The sequence below is a fragment of the Trachurus japonicus genome, chromosome 10, assembly GCF_045865225.1.
Source record: "Trachurus japonicus isolate A0001 chromosome 10, Traja_1.0".
Taxonomy (NCBI): Eukaryota; Metazoa; Chordata; class Actinopteri; order Carangiformes; family Carangidae; genus Trachurus; species Trachurus japonicus.
In genome coordinates, this window is record NC_140916.1 from 11,197,043 (window position 1) to 11,214,977 (window position 17,935).

A 17,935-nucleotide genomic window follows, 5' to 3' on the forward strand; every position below is an offset into this window, starting at 1 on the left:
GTGTGTGTGTGAGCTTTAGTTTTAGAGTAGTGTGGCTTTGCTGTGACAGATGGCGGGAGTATTGACTGACAGGGCAAGAGGGCAACAGAGAATCACAGTCTCTCTCCTTCTCCCCTCCCTCTCTCTCTCCCTCTTCTCTCTGTATGAGTAATATAGAATCAGCCATTTCATTGCAGCTGCACTCTGAATCATCGCTCACACAGTTGGAGGCAGAATTTACTGCCGTGTTCTTCATGTTCCTGTATCCAGGGCAGGAAGCTGAGGATGCACTCGCACCTTCATGTGTCGGCTTTTGTTGTTTTGTGGCTCATTTTTCTTCTCGCAGACGCTGTGATGAGATAAATCCAGTGTAGCTACAGTGAAGGTGTTTTTTTTTTTGGGAAAATATTTAATCTAAAATATCGATAGTAAATGTCAGGCTGTAGTTTCAGCTCCTCAGAGTCAGTTTCTCATGTTTTTATATTGATGTCCATTGACTGAGGCCTAGATAGATGTGTTGAAGTCTCAAATAGTAATGTTTACGTCCACTATTTATCACTATCATTTCTTTTTTTTGTTCAAACCAAATTATTTGATTTAAAAGCCTGTCTTTTATAGAATCAGTAATGACTTGTTTAAAGTGGCTGTGATGCTGAAGTGGCAGCTCATTAGGACGTCGTCCCTGTTGTTCTGTTAGTGGAGGTAATTTCTGAGCTTTACAAAAGAACCTATCACTGTGAGTGGTGTCCTGCTCTGCAAATCAAATTCTCCCTCTGGCATTATTAAGTTAATCACTCAGTCCCTGTACAATTAAAAAAAGATGAATACATTCGGGCCGGATGGGGAAATGAAATCATTTTTAAAATCCATGTATGTGAAAACTAATGAGGCCCACAAACACAGAGACGTAGCTGGATGTTCTGCTGCTGATGATAAAATTTCCCAGACAAACTGAAATCAGCCGGTCGTCATTGTTGTTGCTGGGGTGATTTCACTCTCAGACTCTTTCATTGACTTTTCATTGCAGCATTAAATTGTTGCAGACTAATCTCCACCACACAGACGAGCTTAACTAGATCAGGGTTACAGGTCTCCAGTCTCTCGCTCTGACCTCCGCACGCAAACTCAAACATTTTCATTTATCTCTTTATTTATTGTCTTCACTCGGAGCAGGAAGGAAGAGAAGTCACGTTTTCTTTATTCAGCATTTAAACCCTGCAGGAGTTATAGTGTATATATATTTATTAGTGATGGGATTCAATTAAAAAAAAAAATCTAATTAATTAGAGCCTTTGTAATTTATTAATCTCGATTAATCGCACATCAATATTTGACACGAGGAGCAACATTTTTCAATTTAAATGGATTTTGGATTTCTACCACAGATAGTGGCCGACTGTCCACTGCAATCCACTTCGCCAGTGCGTTGGTTAATTTGTCAGTCGTGGACTTACTCATTTTGGCTCTGAACCCTCTTGTCTAGTCTGGATTGGCGACACTGCTCGAACCAGGAGCGTTGTCTGTGCTGCTCGCTGCAACGTGTTTGGCATTGAGGTGGTAGCGGAGGCTGGAAGTGCTCCGGTGATAGGCCAATTCTTTTTTGCACAATTTGCACACAACTGTGCTTTTATCAAGGTTACCATCCGGTAGTTTTTTCAGCTTCCATTTTTTCGCGTGTTGTACCCTGTGCATCAGTATTACGGGTATGCCGGGAACTCGTGCAATGAGCAACGTTCCACGCTGCTGGGAGTGCAAAAATAAATTGCGATTAAATGCATTAATTGTTTTTGTTGCGTTATTTTTCTGTGATTAATTAATCGTAATTAACGCGATAAAGTCCCAGCCCTAATATTTATATAATGTTTGTGTGTTGTGTCTCCCCCCACAGAGCGACCTCCCTCAGGAGAGGAAGCCCCGGGCGGTGCGTCCAGCTGGGCGCCTCTGCACCGAGCTCCACCGCCACCTCACCACCGCCCAGGACACGGAGGACGTCCAGGCCCCCGACACAGAGGAGGACGAAGAGGAGGAGGAGGAGGACGAGGACAGCGAATCGGAGGAGGAGGACGAGGAGGAAGAGGAGGAGGAGGAGGAGTCCTCCAGCAGCGAAGTGGAGGGCGGGGCGGCGGTGGCGTCCGTCCCCGCCGAGCCGCCCAAACCTCAGTTCAGCTCGGAGAAAGAACTGCACTCGGTGGTGGAGCTGATCACCTACATGCACACCTACTGCCTGCCCACGCGCAAGCAGCAGGGCTGGGAGCGCAAGGACCGCGACGCCCCCAGGTCCCGGGCTCGACCCGAGGCCTCGCGCCCGGCCGCCACAAACTCTAACAGTAGAGTCGTCCTGGTGGCCACTCCCGGGACTAGCGGGGGCGTGGCCGGGCCGGGCAGCGGCGCCCCCCGCAGGCTGCCCTTTGCAAGGCAGAGGGAGATGAAGGCCAACTCCCTCCTCCGTGAGCTCCTGCAGCAGAGCAGCTCTTATGACGTGAGCAAGCCTTACAGACTGCACAGCCCGCCCTACGCCCACAGCCCCAACAGAGGAGCCGCCGCCGCAGCCGCCCTGGCTAAATCAGCCCCCGCCCAGACCCCCAGCTCCACCACCACCACCACCGCCCCCAAACTGGAGCTACGTAAAGACTCTTCCTCCCCGGAGAGGAGAAGCTGCTCCTCCGAGGCGCCTCAGAGGCTGGAGGACGCGGCAGAGGACGGCGGCTCCTTCTCGGTCCGGCGTTCCCGCCGTCTGGCGTCTTTCCCCAGCCGCTTCGCCAAGAGGCTTCGGCCTGGACGGGCGAGGGAGGACGAGGGGAAGGACAAGCCGGAGAGGGAGGAGGGACGGGCGGGAGTCAAACTCCTGCCGACCCAAGCTGGAGGCGGAACCACGACGGAGGCTCAGCCGGAGCCGCTAACGTCCAGCGACGGCAGCATCAGCGCCACGGAGGCGAGCAAACCCTGCTGCCACAACGGTGAGGACGAGGGACACAGATGTCTCAGTTTCAGCTGCTTGTATCAGGTTTTATGAAGACGTATTTTCTAAACTTAAGTCTTAGGAGTAGGTTCATTAACTTTAATTGTCGGTGCAAGCTGTTTTTAGATCGGCGGGGCAGAGACGTGAGCTCTGCATGGCGCGAGATACTTTCACCTTTCCGTCATCAAACTCATCAGATACACAATCCAACAACTCCAAAGTTGTGACCTCTATATTGGTCATGCTATGAAATATTCATGTAACATTACGAAAGAGAGTTGTTTTAGAAGCAAATGTGTACTGTAGCTGGAACTATATTCCAGACACGGCTGCTGGGCAGAGTGACTTAAAAAGCGCAAGTAGTTCCGGGTGTTTGCTTCATGTGTTCATACGTTATTATCTCGTAGCATGGCCAATATACAGGTCACAACTTGTCCACGAGAGCGTTTTGGAGTTGTTGGATTGTGTATTTAGTTTGATGATAAAACACCTCTGTTGAGTTAGCTAAGCAGCTCATGTCCCTGCCCTACCAATCTAAAAACAGCTTGCACCGACAACTAAAGGTAATGAACATACTCCTAAAACTCCTACTAAAACTATAGGGATTATGGCGAGAGGTGAATTTGCCAAAATGTTGAACTATCCCTTTAAATATTCTCCAACGCTTCACTGAGTCTCCTCCTCCTCCGTGTTAACTCTGGCTGAGCCAAGCTGCTGCAGCATGTCAGCGTCATATTACAAGTCACACATGTTGTAGTCTTAGTGTTAGATTTCAAACGTAATCCACATGAGCCCGACCGAAATACGACTGGAGATCACACTGATTATTAAAATCTGATCCGAGAACATTTTCTAAACACACATGAAGTAACGGTTTCTTTCTCACTCTGGTTGCAGAGAAGCGAGCCTGCCTCTGCCTGCCTCTGAACCCCAAGTCCACAGGGTGAGTATCAGTAACGTACCTGCTGTGTTTCATCATCATGCGGCCGAGCCTGGTTCAAATACTCAGCATCTGAGCTGCATTAGCCCCGAAACGTCTCCGAGTTGTTTCATGTGCTTTGGTGCAATCACACAAACGACTGTGGCAAATATTGTTTCTCCAAACATGAGAACTGAGACGAGATGCAGCAGCAGTTTACGAAGCCAACCTTTAGGAGCATTGTTGACTTTCAGAAAAAGTCTGAAAGGACTCAGAATATTTAGCACTGGTTCTGAACTTCTTGACTTTGAACAAATATTAACTAACCTGTTGAACTCTGCTTTAACATTTTATTTGAACATCTGCCTGGAAAATCCTGCAGCATCACACATATTAATATAATTTATTATAATTAAATATTATACCCAGTCATAGTAATTATGGCCAGGCAACAGCTGTGAAGACCAAATACCACCAGCTTGTTATTAAATCAGTGCTGAATACTTTATGTTTGATATTAGTCTGCTGTAGAATATGTTTAGTTTCAGTTAGTTAGTAGAGGTATTCATATTTTATTTTAATAGAACAAACTTGGGCTCTTTCCCACTTCCTGTCTGATGTAAATGTGAATGCTCTCAGTCAGGACTGTTGCTGAGGAGAAGCATGCAGCTCTGTGGCAGCTGTTTATTTATGCTGTGCTGACTGAGAGACAGATTCCATTAAGGAGCCTGATTGTTTCAGCTTTTACTAATCTATTGCCTGTAAACATGCAAATTACTGACTTAATCACATTTGCTCTAATTTTTTTTTCTTTTTTTAAATTGAGCACTAATTGATTTGATCCTATATGGGCGTTTATTCCATTGTCTCAGTGATGTAACTAAATGCTTCATAATCTGGCTCCAGTCCATAATTCATGAAATTGTTGAAGGAGTTTGGCCTGCGAAGTTGTTGTTGATGATGATGTTGTTGTTGTTGGCTCCAAGTTGAAACCATTGAGTGATGCAGCATCACACTCCACTGAGACAAACCTCTGTACTCAAACACACTCATGTTTGTTTGGCAGCAGGACGAGACTGGATTCTCAATCTCAAACCGCAGGAGACACGAACAACATAAGGAAAATGTCAAAATGTCTCGTATTCCATTTTTAATGCGTATCAGTGAACACGTTCTTCGTAATCTCATAGGACTTTATTATATTCTGGATTTGTAGAAGATAAACCTTCCAAATTCAGCAGTTTTATTCCAGGAGCCCTAATGAAGCCGGACCCCTGGCTGGCTCGCCGAGATTTTAATCTGCACCAGACAAAGTGTCCTCACTGCTCTTACTTTTCTAAATTAACCTCCGCGCCCGTCCAGCCTCAAACGCTGGAACCTCTCCAGCTCCAAACAGTCAAAAAGCAGAATTGAGTTCCTGTACAAACCTCTGGCGTCCGTCCATCTTCTAAATTAATCTGTCTTCTGAAGCACTCACCAAAAAAAAAAAAAAGTTTTTATTTTTTTCTATTTTATTCTGCTGTTCTCTGCAGAGGGTAAGTAATATCCCGCCTGAAGCCAATCCACTCGGCACCGCTCCTGCCTTTCATGGCGAGTGGAGAAACAGAAACAGACAGCCAGAAATAGAAAGCAGAAGAAGAATAGGGGAGAGGACAGCCGAGTACATATGGTTGTTGTGATAAGAAATGAGGAGCGCTGAGAAACGCCAGTAGCATTTACAGGGAGGAACATCATTCACATTCAGGAGGCATCAGCTGAAACTGGCCACTTTTTATTTGGGGGCTTTTTACGGAGCCTTTTTACGGACATTATTGGATTCCTCTTGACGTGAACGTTTGAAAAGTGCAATAGATTCAAACATGACACAGCAGTCTCTAATTCCTCTCTCTCTCTCTGTCTTCTGTTTTCTCTCTCCACCTCCACAGAGAGTCCCAGTACAGCACCAAGCCTTTCGAGCAGACGCTCAGTGTGGATCTGTGTGGAACGGCAGGTAAACACACCTCCTGTTTGCTCCTCTCTGTTTGTCTGGATAAACGCCGATGTCACCTGCTGCTCACGCCGGTGACGTCATGAGGGATGGGAGAGCGACAGGTCGACTCCAGAGGGTGGAGGACTTTAAATAGTTTGACATTTTGGATTAAATCTGCTGATTCTTGTAAATGTGGATTCATGAGAGCAGGTGCCTCGGATCAGCAGCTGGAGACGCTCCAATTGACGTGTTATAGCTCGTTAGATCAATTAAAACTCACCTTGGTGATGCTGATGTGTCACCTCCCTCCCTCCCTCCCTCCCTCAGGTCTCACCCCTCCCACCACCCCGCCTCACAAACCAGTGGAGGACGAGCTCTTCAAGCCGGCAGAGGGAGGGAAGGGTGGCGGAGGAGTGGGCGGCGGCAGCAGCGGGGACGGCGGCGGCAGCGGCAGCGAGTCCGTCCATCCGGCTTCGAACACCAACGCCGCCACGAAGGCCTCGTCCTGGCTGAGCCGCGCCCACCACCAGCGGAAGCTCCCGGAGCAGACGGAGCTGTACGCCCAGCTGCGGCGCATGGGCCAGGCCGGCGACAGCGAGACCCACCGCAGCTTCGGCGACCACGACTACTGCGCGCTGAGCCTCGGGGAGAGCCGCAAGCGGAGCGCCGCCATGCTCGGCGCCATATTGCAGGCGCAAGGGGGCGGGGACGGAGCCGGAGCCGGAGCCGGCGCCGCCGCAGCAGCAGCACCGCCCAGAGCGGCCGACGATCAGGTGTCGGACGGGAGGGACAAGGCGGAGAGGCTGGTGGCGTCAGAGGCGGGGGAAGCGGCGGAGCAGCAGACGACCGTGACGATGTCATCGCCGCCGTCAGACTGTCAGTCGGCGGGATCGGAGGAGGAGGCGGAGCACTCGCTGGCATCTCGCTCGCCCTCGCCCATCCTTCACCCATGTCCCGACTCCCCAGCCAGCAAGACAGACTCCAGGTGAGACAGAGACAGGAAGCGTCAGACAGAAGAAACATGACGGGAGACGAAGAGACGATAAGAGATGAAAGTAGAAACAGGAGAGAGAAAAGATTTCTGTTCTATTGAAACACATTTCAAACTTTCTACCAAGTCCAGTTCACAACACCCCAACACAAGAGATGGTAGCAGAAAGCTGACACAAGACGAAGGTTAAACCGAAGTCAAGGGGTATGCTGACAAAAAAGGCCCAGGGTCCCACACCCAAAATATTAAAACCAACATTTTCATGGATAAGGAAGCCTAACAATGTAACCAAGAGATGAAAAACAAATTGGAGCTGATTTAAGACACGGGTCAAAACCGAGCCTAATACAAGAGATGGTAGCACGAGTAACCTTATTTTGAGGCAAAGTCTTCAAACCTTTGAAAAGGATTTTACCAGGTGCTCTCTTGCCACGATGGCTGAGTTTTACCTAGAAAGACTTTGCTGCAGTCAGTGAAAGAAAGTCTGACTTTTTGCTGCAGTTCACCTGTTTCCTGGTGTTTGACATTAGGTTTCACCTTGTGGACGTCCTTATCTCCCTAACTATCGTCTGTCTCCTTTTCTTCCTCGTCCTCCTTTAGTGAGAACTCAGAGATCTGTCCCGATGACAAGCAGAGGAACAAAGCCAAGTCTGACGAGGTACGGAGAACAGTCACTCTCCACAGTCTCCTACATGCACTGCACAACTAAAGGGACTTTTTTTTTGCCTTTAGTCAATATACATAATCTGTGACCCAGAGTGTAAAACATGAGCCTGAAGCAAAAGATCAAGGCTTCAAAAGACAAGTTTGGTGCATCAGTCTGGACACACACATAAACACACATTGCATGTTGGTGTGTGAAGTGTGAAGCCTCAGGACGTCGCCCTGCGCTCTACTCGGCTTCCTGCTTCACTTCCTACGTCTATCTGTATTCTGTATTGTCCTTTGTCCTCACCGTTGCCATGGTTTCCCTGTTGCCAGGACAACTGCCAGGTGTTTTACATCCACAACCTGCCGAGCAGCGTGACCCAGAACATGCTGAGGAAACGCTTCCAGGTTTTCGGCAACGCGGAGGACTGCAAAGTCATCATCTGCAACGAGTAAGTGAAGCGTCCCGATTCCTGGGTGTGAAAGGAGGCCACGGAGAAACTGAGTTATTTAAGTTTAAAATGCTGTTGACAGACTGATCCATATCTGGGCTAAAATATTTTTTTAGCCCAGAAGCAGCACTGGAGCTCATAAGTTTTGACAGTTTGTTGGAACAAAATGTTTTAGTAGTATCTATTGAACTACTTCAACTACTGCACTTGGATGCTTCCTGTTGTACTTGGTGTGCTGAATCATCATTTTATGTGATGACCTCCAATCATCTACAACGTTGGGATGATTAAAACTTTATGATCCCACTGATTGAAGCATGCAGCACTGACATCAGTCTGGAGTTTGTGTAGGTTTGTCATCTTTGTACTGTGTTGCTCTTGAATGTTTAGAGTAGGTCCGTTACAGAGGAGAAACGCTCCCATAGGGACTCATTAAACATGACTTTAGAAAGTTGAAGTTGACAAGGTGACTTCCCTTTGTTGCACACAAACTCTAACATTAAGAATATTGGCTGTTTTTTTTTTTGTCCTGGTTGTCCTTTAACTTATTTTAGACATCTGGTCTTTAATGGACAGAGTGGCCACTTGTGTTTGGTCTCAAGTCAATATCATCATTGTGATGTGTGTGTGTGTGTGTGTCTCTCTCTTAAAGGGAGCGCTGTGGGGTGATAAAGATTCGCCAGGCAGGGGTTCAGAAGCACTGGAGAGAACGGGAGACGGTTTTCCAGAATGGACCCGCGGGCCTGAGGAGGCTGACGAGAAAACGCTACATAGACCTTGGTAACGAACTAACGCTTGTTTTTACAGTGTTGTCCTCCAGAAATAAAAGGCTGGAAGGGAACAAAGGAAACATACTTATCCTTCTTTGACAGTACATATTTTTAAACCTTGGTAATGCATACTTTCATCAGAAATCAAATTACTCCTTTTTTAACATTTTAACTGAATACTTGGATATTGCCTATTTATGGCTTATTTACTGTCGATTTTTAATATGTTGTCACTCATACTATTGTCCTTTCCTATAAACATAAATTGTAAATGAATCTGCGAATTAGCTAGGTAGCTAGCTAGCTAGGTAATTAGCTACGCAAAAAATATTCACAAAAATTTCTTAAAAAACAACTCTTAAACAGCAAATAATGCCTTATAATTGAACGAAAGGACATGTGACAAAATTACATACCGACGATGCTTCATATGGCATGAGATGTAGGCAGATGTATTCAGAAAGAAACAGGAAGCTAAACTAGCTAGCTATTTTCCTTGTCATGTCTAGCTGCAGCCGCAGCCGCAGCCACCCTAACCATAACCCTCAAAACCACGGCCCCTCCAAAACACGCCCACATAACGCTAACCCTAAACCTAACCATAACAGACGGGGGCGTGGTTTGGAGGGGGCGTGTTTACGAGCGGCTTCAGGTGTAGTGGGTGGCTGCAGCTAGGTATTATTGTTGTCATGTGCGTCCACTTCCTGATTGACTTGTGACAACACGTAACTTCTTGTGAAGGGCCACTGCTAACAAATAAAACAATGAATTTGCTCACAAAAATGTATACTAAAATACAATACCAGAACACCACTTATAGTCGCTCTTTGAAAAAAAATGCAGCGCAGGTCTACGTGAAGTCTACACAAAAGTAGTGCAGGAATTTAGGTTTTCTTCAGATTGAGAGTATCCTACTCTACCTTGACTCCTTGTGTTTGACTGTGACCTCTTTATCTCTCTCTTTCAGACGAGGCAGGTCCAGGTCCTGTCAAGAGCAAGTACGATGCACTGGACTTTGATACTCTGCTGAAGGAGGCCCAGAAGTCCCTGCACCGCTGACAGCACAGCGCCCCTGACTGGCCAGCCTTAGTAAACCACAGCAACACCCCTCCGACTACACGGCTCTGCCCTCAGACAGGCCTCTCAGTACCTCCATGCAAGGCAACCTCGCAAAATGTTTACATTTTTACCATTGGAACAAAGTAACGATAAGGACCTTGTTGTTTTTTAAGTTTCTTTCACCGGAGGATACTGCTTAAAAACGAGGAAGCCACTGGGAGTCTGGATGAGTCACGAGACAATGGAGGAAGTGGGACTTTTAACAGCAATGGTACAACAACTACTACACGTGATAATGATACAGTTCTGTGCTGAACAACAATAACAACAAAGCTGCTTCCTGTCTGTGTTGGTGACATCATCGCCCCGCCTTGGAAGCACAGGTGTGAGAGAGACCTCTGTAGCAAATACTTGCTATCCCTGCGTTGCGTTGGTCGTCGTGGTGTGTGTGTTTCTGCGTGTGCGTGTTCTTTGTTCTGTTTGTTTTGTACAAAAAAAAAAAAAGCCTCCCTCTTTCCGGCCAGGGGTGGTGAACCTGCAAGCTGTGTTCACCATGAAGTCGTGTGGTTGTGTAACCTGAGAAAAAAAAAAAAAAAAAACCTGCTTTGTTTTAGCGAAAAATTGTGGATGTTATAAAATTTTAAAATCTATTGTGTGTGTGTTATGGACAAAGAATATAACAAAAACACATTTAACGTAATCATTTGATGACTGATAAAGTTTACAAATCTAAAATGAAGAAGAAAAAAATCATGTTTTTTTCTTTTTTGTAATTGTAGTGCTTCCTTGATTTGATCTATGCACTGTAAGGAGGTAAATGTCTCCGCTGTCCTCCACTTTCCCCCTTTGACTCTAATCTCTAACTCTGCCATGCTGAACATTTTGGTTTCTGCTACTGGCTGCTGCAGGTTCGGTTTGATTGGCGCGCCGTTCATCAAGATCCCAACTTGGATTTCAGAAAAAAATTTACCTCAAAATTGGTTCCAACCATTTCAGACTAGAACGGATACAAGCAACGCACCAATACTGAATGTTGAATTGGCCGAAAAAATCTAGTCTGCCCTCAAATGACTGTAAGGGGTCATGATGACATTGTAGTTCGACAAAGAGTCAAAGTATTTATTGCTGAGGTTAAAGAAAATCTTGAGGTTTCTATGGGTTTGGTTTGGTCTGGGGTAAAACAGGAAAACTGGTGTTTTCTTGATAACACTACCCAGCAGCAAATTTCCATTGGAACCATTGACGTCTGTTTTTCCAGAACAGCTGTTTGGGCTTCACCAGGTAAATTTCTTCCTCATCCAGCTGGATCTTGATGGACTGGTTTGATAGGGTCCCACTGAACATACGTCCCATTAAGGCTGCAGCCTGACGACACCCTCTTCCCCTCGAATGCCACAGCCAATGCAACAGTTACAGTTTACATTTGGACTGATGCAAGCAGGACTTAAATGGGGAAATAAAGATGGCAACCGTTGAAGCTCTCATCACATATTCACTCTTCCAGACCATCCCAGTCCGACCGTCTTTCAGGCAAAGTTCATCAGTCGTAACGAGGCCAAGAACTACAAACAGGATTCAACTATTTGTCCACAAATCCTTTTGTTTTTCCTCAGTGACATCTGCGCTTCACGTTGGGTTTCAGAAGTTCGAACCAATATTGCCATAGCCAGACATAGATGAATCTGTTGGTTCAAAAGGAATGTATTTAAGAAATCTGAATGTAATCATTGTGTTTCCCCATTTCTGCTTGCCCAAAGATTGTGATTGAGCTTCTTGGTGCTTTTTAAAGATACTCTTGCAGCAGTCGTCCAATTGACTGCGTGCACCCAACTTTTAGCTTGAGGTGCAGTCCGGGTAGCGCCTAATTTTACGTTCCTGCCACAGCCAGTAGCACCCACTGTCTAAAGGGAGAGAGCCTCCAAGCCTGCCAATGTGGTGGCAACAATCCGCCACTGACAACACAGCCAGGGACCGAGCAAGGGATGGGCTTGAAAGTAACGAAAAGAGCAATCGGCCAGGAGTCCGATTTCTCATCCAGGAGGTACTGTATCAGCTGAGCATCTCTACCTCACATCCATCCATCCTTGCTCCCCCTGTCTTTTTATTTCTGTGATCTACTGGATGCTCTCCCCCTCTTCTTTTCTGTCTCTCACTTTTTGTTTTGTTTTGTCGGAAGCGTTCTCTGTGTGAGGTTTTCCCCAACTGATGGGTGGTTCTAGGTAGTGCGGGGGGGTTTGTGTTTGGTTTTTTTATACTACAACTCCTCTACCACTAAGTCCCTTGTGAGGGGAATAATCTATCTTTCTCTAACTGTATCCTTCGCTTGCCTCATAACGGTTTTAAGCGTGTCCGTTTCTTGGAGTCTCAATCGTGTGTCCTTGTGAGTGTTTTGTCTTTGTCTCGTGTTTGAGTCGGACACTGCTGACGCTTGCGGGTTGGTGAGGAGGTGTCGGGAGAGGTTGAACGGTGGTGTGGTGGTGGTTTGGTCCTTGAGCGCTCTTGAGAGAAGAAGACTCAAATCTTCTCTCCTCGCTCTCATTTTGTTCTCCTCTGGGACCCACAATTTCACCGTTCCTCCTCTCCTTGACCAGGAATTTCAATAAAATGCAGCCCGACTCTTCCTCTATCTCTATCTTTAACTCTGTCACTTTCTGGCTCTGTGGGTTCAAGGCCTTGTTTCCAGGTCTTCTCCAAACCCTGGCAAACCTCCCCTGCTTTTTAACAAATAATCCCTACTTTCCCCTCCTCCTCGTTCTTTCTCTATCTAATCAACTCCTTGGTAACACACACAAAAAATTGAATGTTTACATCACTCGATTCTCCTTTGACTTTATTAGGAACGCACACTAAGTACAAAGGCGCCTTATTCAGTGTTTAAAAAAAAAAAAAACAGCAAATGAAGTGGCCTAGGAAGACGGACCCTCTCCCTTCAGGCTCACCAATATCCAAAACTAACAAAAACAATTTAGTGCTATACATACTGATTAAGAAACAAGGTGTCAGGAAAAAAAAAGAGAAATTGAAATTGTAACAAAACTAATCGCGAACAACTGAATGAGTATTTGTGCTTAGTATGTATACTACTAAAAAGTGAGAGAATGTGCTGGTTTACATATTAAAAAAAGAAAATATATTATATAAATATATAATGTGTATATAGCACTATGCCTCGTTGTAAACATAAAATGTATTGTGTGTTTTGTTTTTTTTAAAATGGTGGTGGGTCACAGTTGATTGCTAATCAGACAGGAGATGGTCAGGTTGGTTTTGTTTCAGTGAGTTCTGTTTGTTCAGTGCAGGGAGGACATGAAGGGAAAAAAAATGACATTGAAACGACTTCACCCAAAGTCCAACACTGTTGTAAAAGACAAAAAAGATCTAAGTATCCCTTTAGACTATCACACTAGAAGGTTCTGTTTCTTTGCTGTTTTGAAATGACAAAATATTTTTGATGATTTTTTTCTGTTTCCTTAAAAAGCAATTTGAGATGCAATACGTAATAATCCTATCTGTGAGACAGCCTTTTCCGAAAAATTGAGGTAATAATGTATAGTGTGTGGTTGGTTGTTGAACTACATCACAGGCGATCTCTGAGCTGCAGATTCAATAGGCTGCTGTACTGTATGTAGACTGCTGTTAAATACAAAAAAAAAAACATAAAAACTAATTACAGGAAGAATGTGGTCAGTCACGTCGTAAACACATAACACGTATACAAAAACCAATTGTACTAATATACTCTTGCACAAAATAACGTCCCAAGTAGTGAAATAACTTCACAATATTTTCTTCTCATTGAAAGGAAGCTGTTGTAACTATGTTATTACCACATTTTGATGGTGCACAGATTTGTTAAAATCTGAGTTGCAATGGACATTTGTACTACAGTATCAGCTAAATAAATATACATGTATGACTCCGGTAAAGGTATGTGGGAGGGAGAAAAAGAGAAAAAAAAAGAAAGTTGTTGCTGGTTTGACCCCGTTAGATAATTTCAGACTACTTGATACGAATGTGGTGGACGCTGTAGAAATCCCACTGCCATTTGCTCAGTCCATTTAAATCATTTACTATACAATACAAGTCACAGAAATATTCAATGTTCATCTGGTTGAGAAGTCACAGTTTTATGTTTGCAAGATTTTCGCAGCACTAAAGCAGAAGAGATGCAAAGCGTCAATGCTGTAGTTATAGTGAGTAGTTTCTCACTGAGACAGGAAGTGAAAGGAAAAATTGACCTTAGTTTCCCGTTTCGTCTTTCTAACCTATGACCAAAATTTGACCTTAAAATGCCTTTAGATAGAAAAAGTTCCTGGTTTGTTCCTGTTGCTTCAGCACTTTTGTGGGGGAGAAACAAACCGTTTTTACATGCAGTTCTAAAATCTAGTACTCCAAGTGTGTGGTGGGATTTCTACAGTGGCTGCTGCTGTGCCTGTGTGGGTGCCTCCATTGTTGCAGAGGTGGATGACATCAAGACAACCCCATTTTTCATCATGGCAAGCCTTAAAAATCAACCGGGGGGAAAACGAAGCTACCACTAGCTTTTAGTATTACCGTTTCAACTCCTTTCCAATCCATTTATTATTAAATAATTACTGACGTAATTAAAACTTTTTTCAATAGCCATATTATAAAAAGGTATATACATATATATGAATATATATTTGTGTGTTTGTGTAGATATCTAGATGATTATATACTTTCTTATAGAAAACTTTGATGTTGACCATTCTCCTCAGTGTTTTGAGAACACGTTGACACATTTCAACATAATACCGCTGTCCGCTTGGTCTAGGTCCTAGGTCCATGGGCAACGAATCCAAATAAAAAAGAAATGTTTAAAAAAATAAAAATAAAAAAAATTAATAAAAAAAAACCTTCCAAAGGGAATGACCCTCATCAGAATGCAATACCTTTCTTTCCACTATTCATTTCAGAAAAATGGAAAATGGCAAGAAAACCATAAAACTTGATAGATGAGTTGACCAAAAAGAAAAATCTTCAACAATAAAGAGCGTGGCTCCGGACGGCTCGCCGGAAAATGCAACATTTTCAGCGGCTGCACCAGATTCACTTTTATAGATTTCATGTTTCCAATGCCATGGCCCACAAAAACACTTCCTTCTTTTCTGTTCTTTTCGTATCTCACTCACTGTTTCTTTAGTTGAGAAGGCAATGGATCAGCTAGCTAACACCATCAATTAGCCCCTAACAGGACAGGAGTGCTTGCAATACCGGCCTGACGCCGGCCTCAGATTCCACTTTTGTTGTTCAATCTGTGAATGGTTGTGTCACATTTCAGCATCAGTAGTTGTACAATACACAAGAAACTTATGGGTAATCTGTCAAACTTGATGGCAACAGTGATGTCAAACAGGCACTTAAAAAGGAATGCAAACTGTCGAAATCTGCTAAATGTGAGTGGGTGTTTTATTTCGGTGGAAGAAAATATTTTGACATAAGGGCATACATTGTTTTTGTTTTTTTCATTACTATTGATTTCATTGTCTATTTACATCTAATGACTATCAAATTCACATAAATGATTTTTTCTTTTTTAACTTAGTTTTTGGTAAAACAAAAAAAGGTAAATACTGCTAGTGAGATTTTATATTTTTACATATGTTGGTTTTATTTTGCGTTTCTTCTTTTTTATTTATACGCCACTTAGTTTGGATGTCTTTAAATGGTGTTTTTTTTCTTTGTTTTGTGTGATTTCATATGTCTTGAGAATGTGGAGACAAAGGCATTTCAGTATTTTTGAATTGTTAAAATCTAGTTTCATAGAAGCGGAAGTATCTGATGTTATAAATTATATTTTAATTCATGTAAATAGTTTAAAACAGAAGACTATGGCTTCCTTTTAAACTGAATACATTTCTCTTCAGAGATTGTTTACATTATGAAACTGTAGAGATGTGCTCCTCATATACTGTATAAAGTACATATATTCATTGATTTGCCTCCAAAAAATAAAAACCTAATGAACAGCACTTTGAACTTATGTGATTATTTCTGAAAGAGATGCACCTTTTGTTTTTGTTTCAATGACCATCAATTGTTATAAACCTCAGAGCACAGCTTATAGGACATGATGTAGTTTCATCTTCACAACAATGAGGCCATTGATACAAGCCATCCAAGCCTTGTATAACCACTGACATTTGTCTGTGTTCTGCATCAGAGGTCGACTTCTCTTTTCCAATCTTGCTTATGATGCTCATTGGCAGGATGTCAAAGATCTTGGCCATGACAATTGCTGGTTTCTGAAGAAACAAGTAGTACCAGAGAAATTGGCGGTTAGGGTTTAGCAGGGGATGAATCTGTGTAGTCCTCAACCAACTGGGTATTACAGGAGAGGCAAAGAGGAAGGCCTGGGATGCAAGTCAGGGGCTTGATCAACGCCAGCTGGGTCACCTACCTGAGGTTGAAAGACTCAGAACACCTGATGATCCCAGGAACATCACTTAAGATAACTCCCAGTGCAGCTAGAAGATGTATCTTACTTACACTGGTTTGGAAACCTCAGGATGGCATCTCTGTTGTTTGCAGACAATGTGATACTGTTGCCTTCATCAGATCATAACTTGCAATGTTCACCTGGTCAGTTTGCAGCTAAGTGTGAAGGACTGAGAGTCAGGAAATCTCTGACAGAACATGGTGTACTGTTCCCTCCAGGTTAAGTTCAAGTATCTTGAGGTCTCATAACAGGAAAACAGAGCTGGAGATGAAGAAGTGGAGTGGTACAGTATCGGCAAGGGGAACAATATAATTGAGAAAGTTGCTCTCAATTTACCACTTGATCTCTGTTCTTAGAAATAGAATAAGGAACTTGGACATCCAGAAGGACCTCAGAGTACTGTCTCTGCTCCTTTACATCACACGGATTCATGTAAGGTAGTTCAGGCGTCTGATCATGATGCATCTTCTTAAGGAGAGTTTCCAGGCACACTCGTCAGCTTTTGTCTTTAAAGGTAGAGTCTGGAGGTTTGTCCGCAGTTTGTAAACAAAACATTCAAACTGGGCCCCTCCTCTCTCTCGGGATCAACTGTGCAGCCTCCTGCCCCTGACAGCAGCAGCATTATTCAGGACTAGTCAGGACTGCAGAGAAAAGGAAATACAGTCCGAGTGAAGCACTGGAGCGGCAAGCCGCCACCAACAACGGGAGCCTTGAGAATTATGCTGTAACGAGTAGAAGGGCCGCTGTGATGAGTTGGGAAGCGCCGCCGCAAGCGGAAGTTAAAGCGGAAGTTAGCGTCAAGCTAGTGAATGCACTCACTAGCATCCGAGACAGCTAGCGGGGCTAGCAGCCCTCCTACGCTGCTCCACGGAGCTTCACCTGAGCTATGTCATAAAACACCGCCTCTCCACCCAGAAGAGTCCCTGTGCACAACAAAACAAAGCAAAATACCAAAATACAGGCCGGGGGAGGGGGCTCTGCAGACACGGTCACCACCACACAGGACTAGAAGCCCATAGGTGATGATTAAGATGGATTTCATTTGTATAAGTCTATCGTTTATTTTTGGGCAAAAACCTCCAGACTCTACCTTTAATGTATCACTTTGCTTTCTTGAAATACTAATAACGGCTGATGAGTTATTACTTCCTGAAATTGAAGTTAGTTTCAAGATAGACTAACCCTAACAGAACTGACAAATTAAATAGTTATAAAAGTGATGTGTATCAACAGGTGTTTGTGCTGTGGTTAACAATATATTTATAAGGGGTTTAGCTTTATATTTTTATATTTATATTGTTAGCATTTGCTGCTGCAACAAATCCTCTTACTCACTTATGTCAAGTTGTTTTGTGCCAACATGAGTGTTATTGATATGTGTTTGTGTACAGTAGGACACTACTCCTGCTCACTCTGCTGTAATGAACCTGTGATGCTGTGGTTCAGCTTCACAAAGCCGTGTGCTCTGCTGCCTCTGTTCGCCCATTAACAGACACTCCCTCTCTCAAGTCTCCCCCTGGTTAAACAGCACTATTAAGAGGCCGCTGGCAATTTTCCGCCTGGCTAGACTGTGATTCACATGTCAGTGACTGCACTGATGATGTCTGACCATGTGACATCACTGTATGAGCACTGCTGTACTGATGGTCGCTTTTCCTCCTGTCACTTCCACACCAGCAAAAACACATGGGAGAATTTACGATTCACAAACGCTGCAAGAAAAAAACCC

The 17,935-nt window shown here is 44.1% G+C and overlaps 1 protein-coding gene across 1 annotated transcript in view; it reads left to right on the forward strand.

Moving 5' to 3' along the window:
* Window positions 1-15,739, forward strand: part of ppargc1b (peroxisome proliferator-activated receptor gamma, coactivator 1 beta) — a 94,583-nt gene extending 78,844 nt beyond the window's left edge. Inside the window, exons 5-12 of the mRNA XM_085789250.1 lie at window positions 1,868-2,936; window positions 3,836-3,881; window positions 5,783-5,847; window positions 6,154-6,811; window positions 7,418-7,475; window positions 7,799-7,917; window positions 8,570-8,697; window positions 9,655-15,739. Of these exons, the coding sequence (XP_085645376.1) occupies window positions 1,868-2,936; window positions 3,836-3,881; window positions 5,783-5,847; window positions 6,154-6,811; window positions 7,418-7,475; window positions 7,799-7,917; window positions 8,570-8,697; window positions 9,655-9,746 (2,235 nt within the window). The 3' untranslated portion in view covers window positions 9,747-15,739. The remainder of the gene's footprint in view (window positions 1-1,867; window positions 2,937-3,835; window positions 3,882-5,782; window positions 5,848-6,153; window positions 6,812-7,417; window positions 7,476-7,798; window positions 7,918-8,569; window positions 8,698-9,654) is intronic.
* Window positions 15,740-17,935: the final 2,196 nt, after the last annotated feature.